This window comes from Lemur catta, chromosome 2 (genome assembly GCF_020740605.2).
Source record: "Lemur catta isolate mLemCat1 chromosome 2, mLemCat1.pri, whole genome shotgun sequence".
Taxonomy (NCBI): Eukaryota; Metazoa; Chordata; class Mammalia; order Primates; family Lemuridae; genus Lemur; species Lemur catta.
In genome coordinates, this window is record NC_059129.1 from 104,147,904 (window position 1) to 104,164,880 (window position 16,977).

General features: G+C 36.7%; 1 protein-coding gene across 3 annotated transcripts in view; it reads right to left on the bottom strand.

Annotated features, from left to right (window-relative positions):
- The window catches only part of LAMA4 (laminin subunit alpha 4), a 132,887-nt gene that overhangs the window by 34,284 nt on the left and 81,626 nt on the right, over window positions 1-16,977 (bottom strand). For all 3 annotated transcript variants that reach the window (XM_045544208.1, XM_045544209.1, XM_045544207.1), the window contains exons 14-19: window positions 13,754-13,902; window positions 10,604-10,745; window positions 9,894-9,990; window positions 5,565-5,681; window positions 3,764-3,943; window positions 1,015-1,154 (exon numbers count right to left, since the gene is read on the bottom strand). In XM_045544208.1, coding sequence (XP_045400164.1) covers window positions 1,015-1,154; window positions 3,764-3,943; window positions 5,565-5,681; window positions 9,894-9,990; window positions 10,604-10,745; window positions 13,754-13,902 — 825 coding nt within the window. The remainder of the gene's footprint in view (window positions 1-1,014; window positions 1,155-3,763; window positions 3,944-5,564; window positions 5,682-9,893; window positions 9,991-10,603; window positions 10,746-13,753; window positions 13,903-16,977) is intronic.

Sequence of the window (16,977 nt, forward strand, 5' to 3'; positions counted from 1 at the left end):
AATACTACTACAAGAAAGCATTCACTGAAACCTAGACTTTAGAATGCCACTTCTTGATATACCTTTAGATAAACCTTTTTTGAAATCTTCGCTGGGGTATCTAAATAAGGTAATTTGTTGTAAGAGACCATTTATCATATGTTGTTTAAAAGTCAGGTATATTTACCAAGAATCATCTCTTTCATTATAAAGTAGTTGATTTATAACTCTTCTTTCTGTCAGTAATTAGGGCCAAAGTCTGTTCAGGCCAATTCTAATTGAAAAAATAAAACCATATAATTTTGTTGTAAAAAATGAGGCTGGTCCATAAATTAAAAAAAAAAAAAAAACAAATTAAAAAGAGGTCCAAGAACAAGCCCTACTTTGCCACACTGAAAATGTTAATTGTGTCCAGGCATGTTCCTACTAATACTGGCTCTAGTTATCTTGTTGCTAGGTTGCTTCTGTATTAAGTGTCTCAGAACTGGGGTCTTTGTTGAGTTTATTCAACTTAGCCAGTGTTCAACTCCTCAACCAAGCTTGTGCATGGTCAGTTAAAGCTTCACACAATCTATGTTGTACCAGAGAATTTCTTGAAGAGGTAGAACAGATGGGAAAGATTATTTCATATGGTAATTGCACTAAAACAGCTGTTAAAATAATGAATAATAATAATAATGAATTGGGGTTTAAATCGGGACTTCATTTCTTTTGCTATATTAGCTTTGTGGACTAGGTTAACTCTGTGGTTCTTAATCCTGGCTACACATTAGAATAACACAGGAGCTTTTAAAAAAAATACAGGCACTGACCCCTTCTTCTAGAGAGCCTGAAATATTGCTTTGAGGTTGGGACCAGGAATTGGTTTATTTTTCAAAGCTCCTCATGTAATTCTAATGAGTAAATGGAGCTGAGAACTACTGAGTTGGATAATAAGAGTAGAAAGGTCCCAGGCTCTGGAAGCTGTCCAAGGAGCCAGAGCTTAGCTTCATGCTCTCATGAACAGAGTGACTGATGACTCCCTTCATCAGTTACCTTGCTGGCGACGCTTCTGGTCTGAGCAATGAGCTCGCGAATCCTCTGGATGCTGGCAGAGACGTTGCTTGCAGGCCGCTTCTGCTCAACCGTACGAAGCTGATCCAGGAGCTGAGGTACAACCTCTGTCAGATTTCTTACTGCAGTTAACAAAAATTAATCACCTGAGTAAATATCTCAATATTAAGTACACTTCAGGAATCAGGTGAAGAGATAGCACATGATTAACTTTTGTAGAACTTAAGAAATTATCTTTAATCCTGCAAAATTAATAATAAAGCCCAAAGCATAATCAGTTTCTATTTTGTGACATTTATAGTACGTATTGATTTATGAATTGTATGTGGAGCATGCTAATGTACATTTCTAAAGGGCAGGATCCGTGACAAATATATGGATGTTCCTTTAACTGTATAGCACAGATTCTGCTTGTATTTCTCATACAACAGATATAACAGGGCAAAAGGAATGTTGGGCAAAAGGAGGTGGGAAGGTTGTTTTTCAGAATGCCTATGCACATATCACGCTGCTGCTGCCACTGTCTCAGCAGAGGCAGAGCTAGATGGAGGAAAGCAGGTAGTACCCAGGAAAGTGACAGTTGTGCCAAGGTGACAGTGGGCAGCCATGGCCTATGGGCCCAGACAAGGGTGATGCTATAAGCAGATCATACTGATCTTTTTTCTCCCTTTTTCTCCCTGGGCCTCCTGCAGGAGAACAAAACAACCTCTGGCTGTTGGGGATGGGGGACAGCAAAAGAGGAAGTGGTCAGGGTGGGGCACATACTCCTCTTGACCCAGCCTAATGCAGCTGTGTCTCCAGGCCTGTGACTGACCTACTTCTTATGTTTTTTTTTAATGCATAATGTACACGTAGAAAAAAAGTCACAAGTCATAAGGATATAGCTTGATAAGAGAAACCCAAAACACAGAGAATGGCATAACTTTTTCCAAAGTTTCATTGACTGAAAGTGTGGTCCTCAGATAAGCAGCATCAGCATCACCAGGGAACTTGTTAGAAATGCAAATGTTTTGGTCCTATCTCAAACCTACTGACTCAGAAATTCTGGGAGTGGGGTCCAGTAATCTGTGATTAACAAGTCTCTGGGTGATTCTGTTGCACACTCATGTTTGAGAAGCCCGGGATGAGAGAATGGATATTTTTCAGGTACTCTCCTACCTAAGGGCAGGACCACAGTTACTGAGCATTGGCAGGTGGGCAAGCGTGAGCCTCTTTCTAGAGACAAACTAAATGCTGATTAAGGAGACTACATCAGTATGGATCAAGGAAACATCTCTTCTCTGTATTTAGGAAACAAGCTGTTTCTCCAGCACAAGGAATGGAATTAAGCAAAACAATAGCAACTATCAGTTTATTGTATTGATTAATACAGGGGTAAATATTTTTTGTTTGGCCCACTGACCACAATAGCCATTTTGTAGTATAATAGTCTTTAAAAGCTAGAGGTAATAAAGCATATTTAAAAAATTACATTTAATTTTGATTATGAAAATTTATGTGACAGAGTCCCTCCTGCCCTCAACTGTCCCAAGAAAAAGGGAGTCACCTTATATTAGAGTCTCTGTAAAGTTTCCTATATTATGGTATGCTCTGTCATTTACTTTGTTTTGAACCACAAAATGCTATTTGAGGAAAACACAGTAGACTGAAACAACTTCAATTAGTGCTAGTTCTAGATGCTTATTGAAATCACTTGGTAGGACTGGTTAAAAAAAGGACAAAAAGAAATTTAACACAGATTTAGTAAATATTCCTGAAGCAATGTCTTTATAAATGTAAATGTTGGACATCATGTAAGCAAATCTTTTAAAGATAAAAATTTAAAAGCACTTAAATGAGTGGTTACATGGAAGAACTCATGAACATATACTTAAAGATGAATATAAAAGAGCTATTTTCCTGTTATGGGAATGGGTGTTTGCCAACCGAGATTAAATCTGGAGTAAATTTCTAGTGACAGACAGATCACGTACGGATTCATAAAGTTGTATCTTCATTCAGATGCAAGTGAAGGTAATACATTATGCAAAACCATATTGGAGAACTAGAAGTTCTGGTCATGATTTGTCATGATATTGATAGACATTGACATTTAAGAGGTTATGAAGAGATTGAATAAAAATGTGAGAATGGAAGAAAGAAAATTTCTCAAGTATTATATGATATTAATCTAACTAAGTTAGGTAGGCACTAAAATATTTCATTTTCATTGCTGTAAAATTATATATTCAAGTAGGCCAACACACTGTTCTTAATATAAAACTGGACTTACGTTTGGCATGTTGGTAATAACCTGCCTTACAGGTAAAGACAAAGCAATGCTGTTTAGTAAAAGCATTACATTAAATTTAGTATTTTTTTCCCTTAAAAAAACCCAATATTTTGTTAAAGTTATTTACTCTAACATTTGATTGACCTTCTTCCCTAAGGGATCAATCTTACATTGATACAAATGATTGCTACCATCATTTTATGTAGAAAAAATTATGACTCTTTACCAATCTACCTAGTGTTGATTTATGTGAAATACATATATATATTTCATATGTATACACACAAGCATATGCATTGATAGATGAACTGAGCAAATTATTTCTCTATTCCTAAGCTAACTTCTATAATATTTCAATCCAAAACCTAAATGAAGAAAGCTATTTCTTAACACAAGATGTGTAGAGTTTAATGGCCAGTTCCTCAGGTGGATTCAAAGTGTGAAGTTTCTAAGTGATACCTGCATCTCTAGCAGAGTCCACGGCAGTGTTGTAAGCAGAGGAGTCAAAACTTTGCAGGTTCTGTGACCAGGTGGTTAGATTCTTGGCCATCGGGGCGGTGGCATGTTGCACCTCCATTGTTGTCTTGTTCGCTTCCGCGGTGATCAGCCTCGACTGACCCAGGCGCTGCTGAGCGTCCCCTGCACACAGAGCACAAGGTCATTCACTTTGCAGAGAAGCAGCACATTTGTTGGGGAACATTAACTTCCATTTAATCACTGGGATGAAACAGACTCAAATTTTGGGCTCTGAAGCAAAACTAAGATCTTTAAATATATATTAGTGATGGTGTAAGTTAGGCACATAAGAACAGTGTAAGCAATATTAATAGATGAGTTTGAAAGACTCTAAAGTCTTATTAAAACCATGTGGCTCACTTAAAATGTTTTCAAATTAGGAGGCAAATTAAAAAAAAAAGAGTAATAGTATTTCCTCAGGTTAGTGATCTTGTGAGACAGCCATAAAAAATGCATGTGAGATTTTAGCTCATAAGAGGTTTGTGTCTGAAATTCATTGTAAATATCACTTTCTTTGTGAAAAAGAATTCTTGTGGAACACTTTTGCCATAAAAATGATGCTATTGTACAGAAGTTGATAAGGAAAGGTATTTTTTAATGAGAAAAGCAAGTTTCAAAAGAGTATCATTAGTGAAATCCCATTTTTGCTAAAAATCACATATTTAAAATAAAAATAATGTAAGTTCACAACAAAAAATTTTGTCTAGGTAATGGAATTATAGGTGATTTTTCTTCTTTTTTTTTTCTCTGTATTTTCTAATTTTTCTATAAGGATCATGTATTACTTCTATAATAAAAAAAATCAGAAATCACTTAGGTGATGTCATAACTTTTTCTAAAGTGAGGAAACATTTCACTCAGCCTCATATGCTCTGGATTCTGATGAATGCTGGTTTGAATCCTGGATCTGCTTCTTTCTAGCTGCACCTGTTGGAGCCAATTCCCTAATGTTGACAAGTCTCAGAGTTCACATCAGCCTAAATGCGAGTGATACTTATCCCTCCGAGATTAAGGCACGTTGAACACTTAGCCCAGCGCCCCGCACACACTAAACACCAACAACCAGTAGCTCTGATGATGAGGCTTCTGAGTGAATGACCAATGGCCAGAGCATTGGTGTACTGTAGTACTGTAGCTACTAGGGTTTGCTCCTTTTAGTAAAACACCCATATTCAGCAGCAGTGTTTTAACTTTCACTGTGCTGAGGAAGGCACATCTCCTGCCAATCACATCCTTCTAAGATACCACAGCAGGCCCAGATTAGGCAAGACGAGTGCTCTTGTTTCTCTATTTGGGCTCGTTGGTCTCCCTGCTTTATATAAGAATGATTTGACGTGTAACAGAGGGAAGCTGTTTATAGTTGGGGCCAAAGAAATCCAATAACCAAATTAGGGCATGTTGTTAACGAGGAAGGATGTTCATAAGAAAGCTGTTACCAAACAGTATAAACAGCATGATCCCATTAAAACACACACACACACACACGAAAGACTGGAAGAAAATGCTCTCAAATTTAAAGGTCAATGCTAGGTGGTGTGATTATAGCTTTTATATTTACTTTCTTCTTTTTATTTTGTAGAACTTCTTTTTTAGGGTGATGAACATAGGTTCTTTTGTCATCAAAAAAACCCATTTATTTATTAAAAAAAAAACAAGTAAGAAACCATCTATTCCTTTCTCAAAGGTTTATCGTACACACCAGTGAACCAACGGATGAGACTGAAGCTCTCTTTGTGCTTCTTACCTCTCTCTGCTGCTTGCAGTTGCTTAACAGCATCACTGAGTCTGTTCTTAAGGGCACTCTTCCTTGCCAGGGCTCCACCCACACGCCTGCTGGTGTCAGCCACTGCCTCCTCATTGCCTGCGGAGAAGCAGTAGAAAAGAGTACCAATAGGGCCAAGATGCCTCAAAAAGTCTCCATTTTAACAAGCAAAATTCTGATTTGTAACATAGAGTCACCTGCAATATTCTGAATACTCTGAACATAGGTCATTAGTTCTGGAAAGTAGCATTTAAAATCAGAGGTGCAAGATTGCAGGAAACCTGTAACACTGCTTAGGAATGACTTAGGATGCAGTAATGATTAATTTCTTTGATTGAAAAATGTAGCATTGCTGTGAGTAATAAGACCTAGCAGCACAATTGGTAAAGACCCAAAAAGAAAAAAATCTATTTATAGGATGATGACTGGTTATATGAGAATAATTTTTTCTTGTTTTGATAAAGTTTTAATTGATATGTAGCATACATCTAGAAAAGGCAGCCATTACACATGCACAGCTTGATACATTTTCACAAAGTGAATACAAAATGTAACCAGCACCCAGAACAAGAAAATAGAAACTTATTAGCACTCTTGAAGCTCCTTAGGGAGGGCCCTATGATTACCCAAAGATGACCACTTCTGAAGTCTGAATTTTATCTCCATCTGTTAGTTGTGTCTGTTTTCAAACTTTATTTAAAAAAGATGATACAGTATTATAATCTTTGATATCTTTGTCTTAATCTCTATAGAGTTACAATAAGTCTTGACACCACAGTTTAAGTCTTTCACCTTTGTTTTTATTCTTCAAGATTGTCTTAGCTATTCTTGGCTTTTTCCTCTCATTTCCATAGAAATTCTAGAATCATCCTCTGTGTGTGTGTGTGTGTATATATATATATATATATATATATTTATTTATTTCTGGTATTTTAATTGATACTGTATTGAATCTATAAATAAATTTGGGAGAATTATCATTTTTATAAATTTGAATCTTCCACTCAAGGAATATGGTATTTATTTATTCTTCTTTAGATCTCAATTTAGATCTCCATTTATTTAGATCTTCTTTAATTTCTTTTAGCGGTATATTATAGTTTTATCTGTAGCAATCTTAGCATCTTTCATCAGATTTATTCCTATATATTTGACGTTATTGCAAATGCTATTATTTTAAAAACCTAATTTCCCATTGTTGTGTATAGAATTAAACTGAATTTTTACACATTGAGTTGGTAATGTGGGGTATCCTTGTCTTGTTTCCAATCTTAGTGGGGAAGCTTTCAATATTTCAGTATTAATATGTTTGCTGGGTATTATTTTATTATTCTTTATTAGATTATGAAAGTTTTCATCTATTCCTAGTTTCCTAAGAGTTTTTTTAAGTCATGAATAGGTATTGAGTTTTGTTAAATGATTTTCCCGCATGTAGTGAGATGATCATATGAATTTCTCCTACATTCTTTAAATGTGGTGAATTATAATTGATATTTTAAATGTTCAACTATCCTTGAAATCCTGTAATAAACTCAATTTGGTCATCATATATTGCTATTTCTATGCATACTAGATTTGATTTGCTAGTATCTTGATTAGGATTTTTGCATCTTTATTTATGAGAGAATTTAGCTTATAATTTTCCTTTTTTATAAGTCCTTATCTGATTTTGGTGTCTCAGTTTTGTTGGCTTCATAAAACAACTTGGAGAGTGCTTTCTTATCTTCTATTTTCTGTAAGAGTTTGTGTAAGAGTGGTGTTATTTCTTCTTTAAATGTTTGGAAGAATTCACTGGGAAAGCCATCTGAGCTTTGAGATTTCTTTTGTGAAAAGGGTTTAATTCATGGTTAAATTTATTACACATACATATGTTCTTACAGAACATTTTATCAGATTTTCTATTCTTTTTGTATCAGTTTTGATAAATAGCCTTTTTCTTACAAAATTATTCTTGAAATTGTGCTTGTGGAACAGTTCCTAAACTTCGGTTATCTTTGAGCAAATCCCAACAGGTCATGATACATTAATAATATCAGCCAGTAATGCTTTTGTTTGTGCTTTGTTTCTGCTTGTGCTTAATTTGCTTCCAAAACATTGAGAATCTTATGTTTCTTGACAAACAGCAAAATAATTTTATCACTTCTCATTATATTCTTCTCTTTCTCTGCAATGAGCTCGTAAATATACACCTTCCCATGGTGCACTTTCTCTTTTCTATTATAGTGTCTTGGTGTGCTTGGTTTGCTGTTATCTTTTCTCCCATATGTCTATATAATGGCTATTTAATGGGGGGACTTAGTCGACATTGTCACCAAGTACAGTATAACCAAGTACAAGCACTTCTTTCTTGTTCCCTCTGGGTAGTTGGAGAATTTTCCAAAATTCAAAGAGAAACTTAACCATGCTTTGTAGTTTTGTTGCACCCCCAAGTCCCTCTTTCTAGTTTCAGTTTTCAAATATTGTGTTACAATGTTTTTGCTCTTATTTTAGGGTCTTGTGACTGCAAAAAACACTGGCTGAGATACTGAGAATGAATATATTTAACTCTGTATTTGGAGGTCTTGATAAAAATAGGAAAAAGAAAATCTATTTCGGGTTCAATGTTTATAAGAAGAAATGTTTCATGAAAAGTGTGTCCTATATGGAACTTATGATCTTACATAAACATTTTTCATTTTGCAAATGAAGTAGAATATTCTTTTAAAATGCAGCTTCCTGAGATTATTATAGATTGTTAACTGTTTGATACAGATGATGAAGAAAAGGAAAGCTGGGAAATAAAGATTACTAAGCATTGAAAGTCATTTGTAAATGAAGAGACAATAATCTGAAATGATAATGTAATTCAGTACATGACTATGATTTAATTTGAAAACCTGAAACCAGATCTGCAAAATAGTCAGAGAGGCTGATGTAGAGAGATTTATTAGACATAAAGCATGAAACTTTGAAGGGATGTCATTCCTGGAATAGAAAAGTTGCTTTCTTGAGGTTCGATAACTCAATAATGACAGGATTGAGAAAATACATTACAAATTATCCAGAAGAATAAAATATTTAAGTCATGGCATCTACCCAGAATATGCTAGACCAGAATTTGTTAGGGGTCTTCACAACACAAGAAACAAAAGCTATACATAGATACAGCAATGTTTACTTAGAAATATTTTACTATTTATATTCTAATTCTTTACTGCTAATATTCTAATTATTTTCCAAAGAGTATGGTTAGGACTAGACTCATATAATAAATTAATTAGACTTACATAACAGATTACTTAGAACAGAAAAATTTAGCACTTTTTCTCACCTTTGCTTACTCAGTAAAAGAAAATAACAGTTGCAAGATAATTAAATAGTTAAGTACTCTGCATATGAATAACATGAAAAACAAAGTGCATTTATTTTCTATATAGTGGCTCTTAGCAAAATGAAAAAAGGAGAATGCACTGTTAGACTTGAGATTAATTGCTTTGATAAAACTGTGTAAAGTTTCCAGTTTCAAACTTGGCCTTTGTTTCTAGTTGGTAGTTAGAAGTTAGCTGGATAATGAATTTCCAACCTCATTAGTCAATGCTCAAATATCTTAAGAAATTATTTCATTACCTCAGAGATGAGTAATGTTTAGTGAAATTCTCAGTCCATTCCATTGTTTTTAAGGGTAACTTACAAGATTCAAAATTGACTAACATGATTTCACTTTTATTTTTCCATTCCTCTCCCACACTTGGATGTGCATGCTTTAGCAGATGCAAACACTGGTCTTTGGAAGTACTTCTTTCCATATGGTCATTATGTTTGTCCTAAATACAGTAAACTGTATAGAACACAAACTACAAGAAAGTACAAATAACCAGATGGCTTTGTGGTACCCTGTCATCCTAACTGACTCTCACAGTGATGGCCCATTCCTTTGTGGTAAAAATTTTAAAGGATCTTCTGAATTGTTCAAGAGGGATGAAATTACGGGCAATATAGTTTTAGTGTTAAGTGTATTTTATAGTATTTTCTCCTTAAAAATTGGCATTTATGATAAGTTTCTATTAATCAGTCTATTTGATTAGCAAGAATATCCACCATAAATATATGTTTTCATATAGTTTCACTACATGGAAGGTTTTTTTTTTTAATCACAATTGATTTTAAAATCTTTGCTTTTTTATAACTTGACTCTGAGCAGGGACTATTGATATATTATTCATTGTAATATTACTTAATTTTTAATCCTAGATTTTGGAACTCTGTCTACATGTACGAGAGGAGGGCAACAGCTATAAATCAGAAGGAAGACAGGAAAGTGAAGATATTTACTAGAATCTGCCCTTGCTTGCAGTTCTCTGGCTTGATTGAGGAGGTTTTCGCTTTCATCTTTATGGTAAATGATTTGAGTATCAATCCCACTCACAGCCTACAAAGGAATCGGGTGGAGAGAGTAAAAATGACAGCAGAAGAAATCAGCTTTTCATATTTTTAGGATTTAAGTGACACAGTTTATCTGCTAAACACCAAGCAAAATTCATAGTTTCATTTTCATAGCTCAAAATCCAGATCAAATGTGAAAATGAGAAGATAAAAACTTTGGCGTTTTCAAGATAAATGTTTTCTTCAGGAAAATTTAGTGAACTTAGAACACTGTATCCTGGCCAAGGTCCTGCCAAAGTGCTTGTCACATAGAAGCTGTTTAGTAAATAATTTTGAGTTGAAAAAAATCTGAATGGATGCATAAAGCATCTACTTTATCAGCAGGAACTAGTCATAAATATGTTTTTCTTCAGGGACTTTGGCTAAAAAAAGCTGTCAAAGGAACTGGCATTTGCTGACTGGACTATAACACATCTTGAAGAACTTATACAAACTAAAACCTTCATGGCATAAGTAAAATGGTCTTTCCTTAGTTCCCCTGGCCTTTCTGCCATTTGTATTTTACACTGGGAAGCTCAAGAGAGGACATCAGACAACAGAAAAGGCATAAAGTGGGAAATGACAACATACAAATGAACTTTCAAATAGGGAATACTCACGTCATAGATTCGGTCAGTGACGTTCAAAGCGAATTCTGCTGTTTCATTGGCTTCACTAACATAATTGACAATATTTTCATAGACATTTGATGCATCCAAAGCCTTCTGTACCAGCCCATTCATATCTGCACTGTGCAAATTTCTGTTAATAAACAAACTTGTCTTTATTTCTCCTTCTAACCTCCTTGGGAGAAGGGGCCATTTTTAGGGCTTGATCCGAACACTTCCAGGATCACAGAGGCTTCTATTCTATTATTCAAAGTCGCCTGGCTTGGCAAGGTTTTCCTGAGCCACCCTTTTTAGGGTCACATCTTCTCTGCATTCCTCTGCCTCTGCTGTCCCCAAGACTTCACTCCATTTTAGCTCCATGGCAGCTGCCTGCCTGGCAGTAGCTGAAGGAAAAGGGCCTAATGATTTGAGAACAGCCTTCTGCACCCCCTTGAGAGAGCATTTGTTTAATGCGGTAGGGGTCAGGCAGAGGAATGAACCCATGGTCATCGTCACCTACTACTTACCCAAATCAGCCTTGTTATTCCCTCTCCCTAAAGGAGGCCCAGGCTCTCAGAGAGGGTGCATGTGGCCAGGGCACGCATTGTTAAGGTTTGTGGCACTCCTGTGGCCTGACTGCGTCCTGTGAGCATACAGCCCCCCCCAGCCCACCCTCCCCCTGCCCTTCCACCCATGGTCTCTGCCTCTGCCCCTCTGGACTGTGTAGGGTTCACAGAACATTTCCTGAGTACCCAGCATGCACTGGGCACTCCCGCACACGGGGGCTGATCACGGCATGTGCCTCCGAGGACCGATGTGAGTATGACACGGACCAAATACATAAATGCTCGGAATCCTGTGTCTGCATCCGGTAAACAACAGGGCTTATGATTGTACTTAAACTATTTCCTGAATCGGAACTTCAAACTCTACGTGTATCCACACGATTTGTTTTATTGACAAAGGCTACTTCTTCCTCTATACTATAAAATCTACCTCTCCTTTCACAGTTCATCTAAATCCTTTGTCTTAACTTTGTTCAGTCTTAAATCCACCAGTTCTTTGTTTTTTTTCTCAGTCCCAAACATTGATGACTAGTATCACCTCATTCATCAGTAACCTCTGGAAGGTCCTCTGTGACCCAGTATATGCCATTGCAGAGCCCACCCTGGTTCCCTCTGGCTGCCAAGCTCAGTTTCTCAGCCTTCCCCTCCCAGCCGCAGTCCCTGCAAGCTCTCCCAGGCTCAGCAACTTCCTGTGTGCGCCCTCGGCTACTTCCGTCTCTTCTGCCCAAGTCTCTCATTATTCTACCTCCTTTGCAGCAGGGCTGATTTAGCCATTCCGCACACTAGGGACTCACAGAAATGTTTTCAATTCATTTTTTTTAAATCAGAAGAAAAAATGAGGACAATAATAATCCTTATGTTAGTCTTTAAACCAATGCAAACATGAAATAAAGTTTTTAATTTTTTTTAATGGAAAAAGGGGCCCATCCAGGCAAAAGTGCCCAGAGCCCACAGAGTCCCAGTGCAGCTCTGCTCCGTAGAGGGGATTCTAATCCAGACACTTGCTATTTGTTCCTCCCCACAACCCCTTCTTCTTAGAAATGGCTCAGAGAGTAAAATCTGAGGAAGATAGACAAAAAAGTTTTAAAAGAAAGGGCTAAAAGAAACAAAATGTTACAAATATTTATTAATATTTTAAAATTTTGCTGGCTAGGGCGGTAAGATATGCCAAAGAGCTTAAAACAAAGCCTTTATTACTTTGTATTTATTACTGGGCATAAAACAAGTACTGTCTAAATATTCAAAATAAAGATGTGCTTTTGAAATGGAAGCGTCTTAATGAATCAAGTCTTTGTTTGAGCACAGCATGCAAATCATTGTGTATACCAGACAGATGTTAAAGAATATTCACATTTTAAAGGGAAGATGTCTATAAATTTGAATGTTTCTATGAATATATTTAGTCAGAAATAGTCTAAGCCCAAAAGGGACTTCAGAGTGATTGATGTTTTTGATCATGTTTCACGTAAGGCATGTAGTAACTTCTCTGGGAGAATCATGCTAGAGCATTGCTTGTTGCAGAGTGGCATTTGCCGGAGTTATGTTTTGGGACCCTAATCTTGATGCAGTTACTAAAATGACAAAAGAATGATGAAGAGAGCCATACAGTAGATCTCAAAAACAATATTCCAGCAATATAGTATCTTATCAAAAACAGTACTTTATCTAAGCTCCAGTTTATTGCCTTCACCAAAAGCACATTTCCTAGGGCCACTGAGCTGGATATAGCACTATCTTACACACCAAGACTTTATGTGACCTCTTTCTCTTTCTTCCCGTCTCTCTCTCTCTGTCCCTCTTCTCAGTAGATTTAGAAGAGTATTTGAAAATTTTGGCAATCAGAAATAAAAAGATGATTTATGTTTTGAACAGAAGTTAATATTGGCTCTTATTTTATTCATAACCTTTACTGGTCCTTGTTTCAAACTGACTGTTCTGTAGTCTTTGTAGTGATCTCATTATTTACCTATTATTTCAGGGTCATGAATTCAATTCCAATTTTTCAGTACATTTCAATTAACATTAATTGAGTGCCCAAGGGGTGCATGACTCTCTGCTAGATGCTGCGAGGAAAAGTGTCAATTGATTTTCTCTTAACAGGTGTTGAAATCAAATAGTTCCTGCTGAGCACTGCAGAGTGACTAGAGTATTTACCAGAAGTCAGTTATAGTGCCAACTCCCAATCTGCTTTCCTTAAGACACTTGGGTGTGGAAAGCTAATGCTGTCTATGAAATAAATAGGTGATTTTTGTAAAAGGATTTGATTTATTCAATGATATTTTATGCAGGAGTTTTGCCCCTAATCCAAATGCCTTAGGTCATCCTAGTAATTGTGAAACAGAGCCCTCACCCCAAGAACACAGGCCTCTAATATGACATATTTTTTAAAATCAAAAAACTGTTTCCCCAAAACCATTGCAACAAATAATGATTGATTCTGAGAGGGAACAACCAACAAACAAATCAACAAATCAACAAACCCAACCCTAACCAATCTGCTAAGATTGTATCCTAGTAATTCTGGCACGTGGAATTGAATAAAAATATTTTATTCAGCCCATGTATAATATTTGCATTTCTAAAACCAGGATATTACCTGCTCAATTCATCAGCTTCTTGTTGAAGGTTCTGTGCATGATCAACAGCTTCTTGGACTAAATCATGGCTGAGGTTACTTAAGTTAGATAGTTTTCCTTGTAGTTCATTTTTGGCTCCATCTATTTCTGCATAAATCCCTGATGCATTCTAAGGAAAAAAAATTTTTAAAAATGAATTGAATTTAGAAGAACTTAAAACATTTTTCGTAGGGAGCACCAAAAGATAATCTCTATTCTTCCTTATTATGAAGTTCAGTAAATTTCAGAACAGGCCCACATAAGTCTAAAATACTATAAGTAGGTATTTATCTATTTCTCCTGCATCTTCAACTCCTTCTTTTCTATTGATCGCTTTTCTAGCATTTATACATACTCTGTCATTTCAGATCTAAAAACAAAATGAAACTGAACAACAATTTCTAATGTTACTGTACTGCTTTTCATAGCAAAATATTTTTTTAAAAGAGAAAGTTGTTTATATATGTTTTCTCTATGTTCTCACTTTCTATTCACCATTTTCACCTATTCCAGTCCGGTTTGTACCTCATCACCCCAGCAAAACAGAAGTTCACTTAATGACATCTAAGTTACTAAATCCAATGGGCATCACACAGTTCTCATCTTATCTGACCTCTCAGCTACATTTTACATGGTTAACTACTTCCTTCCTGAAGCTCATCTTGTAACATGATGTCCTGTGGATTTCAATCTAATCACAGACCTATGATCTCAGCTAAGGGTCACACAACTATGTAGATGGATGCACCGGCAAACCTATGACTTCCAGCCTTGGTTCAGCCCTCCATGCTGAACAGAGATGTGCTTTCCTAGTCACCCAAATAGTGATTCTAAACCCTGCCATCATTCCCAAGCCAATGATATTTCCTTCCCCCCACCCTCTTCTGATTCTAAACAGATCACTTTCTTTTCTTTTTTATTTGGAAGACATAAACTAACTGTTAGCAGGGAATGTTTCTTCTACACCCCTGATGTTTCCTCCCTATGAAGGGAGCTCAAGTAGTGAAACTCCATCCCTCTCCACCTCTTTCCTCACTCTGCTCCTAAGAGGGGTGGTGGTGATTTATTCGACTGATAAATTTGGGAAGAATAACTGTACATACAGGCTTTGCTCAACTCCACACTTCCTGTTGAGAGCAAGCTGCCAGCAGAAAGTGAGTTTTCCTGTGTGTCTCCATATGAAAGCCATTTTGGGCAGAACCTCCAGTGTTGCCTCTCAGGGTGGGTACAGCTGCCTAATTCTGGGACTGGGTATCAGCAACCCACTCGGCTAAGAGCCCTAGTGCCATAACTTCACTGTAGCTGCATCAGAAATAAGGTGACATTCTTGGTCTCCATATTTATTATCTTATTTATGTTTTGATTTGTTTAGAACTTGGGTTCTGGAAAGGGGCGCTATTTATTGGTGGACCCCTCAGAGACTTCAACACCAATAAACAGGAATTTCCCCAGCTTTTTGCTACCATCCCCCAGCCATTCTCCACTAACCCTATACACTTACTTATAGTCATGCCTATATATATATTTTTCTCTCATTTTAAGAGGAAAAAGTGCTCCTTTTCTGTATCAGGCATACTCCCCCATTTTCTCAGTGGCCCCATTTTCTGTTCTTCTTGCTCGCTAGCTACTGACTCTTCTCAGATATCAACACACCCAAGTGTCTCCTGTTAAAAACAAACAAAGCCTGTCCTTTGACTCTAGATTCCCATCTATAATAGCTTTTTCTTTTGCTTTGACAGTGCACTTTGCAGAAATAGTTCTTGCCAAGATCCCCAACACCTGACCCCAAATTGCCAGATCCATTTGACATTTTCCCATCTTTATTTACTGGATCTACCTCTGGTTTGTGACAATGCTGGTCACTGTCTTTGCTTAAAGCTCTTTCTTTTCCTAGCCTCTGTGATTCTGCTGTCTCCTGGGTCTTCTCTTTCCCTGACCAGGAAAGAGACCTTAAAAGTTGGTGTTCCTCATGGTTGGACTCCTAGCCCTTTCCTCTCCTCTGAGTGCTCTCACTTCTCTCTCTGAGCCCAGTCTTTCAGTATTCTAACCCACCTGCCATCATCCTGCAGGAAAGGAGATCTTTCTATTAAGCAAATCTGATCATGTTATCTCTCTTCTCAGAATCAGCGAATTGCTTTGTAGGGATAAATCTAATTCCTAAGGATGGCGTCATCAACTGACCCTCCTCTGTCATCAATTTCATTCTCACCACTCTCATGCCACTGTATTCCATGGTGCAACCTTGACTGACTGAGCATTATTTTAATGCTTCATATTTTTTTCTAGTCCCTGTGACTTTGTCCATAATATTTTCCATGTCTGGAATAATTTGCTTTTCTTTTCTGCCTGATATATCTGGAAAAGTTCTACTCATCCTTCCAAATAAGCTCAAATATCACTTCCTTTATGTAGCCATCCTTAACCTCTTCAGGATGAATTTAAGTGTTGGCATATATTTCTCTTATTCATGTACCACATTATTGTAATCATTTTACATGATTATTTAACCCATTAGATCACACAATACTAGGAGGCAGAAACTGAGTTTAACTCATTTTTGTATTCCTAGAATGTGGCACAGTTCCTAGCACATAGGGTTTATTTTTATGGAGACAGTATTAAGCCTCTGGACATTTGGTTGGTCATCTGGGAAATAATACTTTGGAAAAAATTGTTTTTAATTGTATAAACAGAAAAAAATACCTTAGACCTTCCACTTTTACTCATTAATTCATTCACCAATATTCACTATGTGTCTACTATGTGCTAGGTACTCATTTAGGATATGGAATACCTATTATCAGCCTCTATTTTCAAGGAATTTACAATTTAGTGGGCAGATATAGATAATAAATAAGTGATCAAATAAGTGAATAAGCTGATTTCAGAGAGTAAAAGATACTTTGAATAAAATACAACAAGTGGGATGGGATGGAGAGTGGTTGAGAGTAAGGGGTTCATTTGGATTGAATGGTCATAAGGACACCAGTCTTGTGAAGCTCTGAGGATAGCAGATGCAAAGGTCCTGAGGCAGGAAAAAGTATAGTGTGTTTGCAAAACAGAGAGGAGTTTAGTGGGCTGGAGGGTACTGAATGAGGAAGAGAGTAGGGCATGAGGTGAGAGAGGGGGGTTGAACCAGGCCACTTAGGGTCTCATGGGCAACAATAAAATTAGCTTGTTTCTTACTTTGTCATTGGGGGCTTTG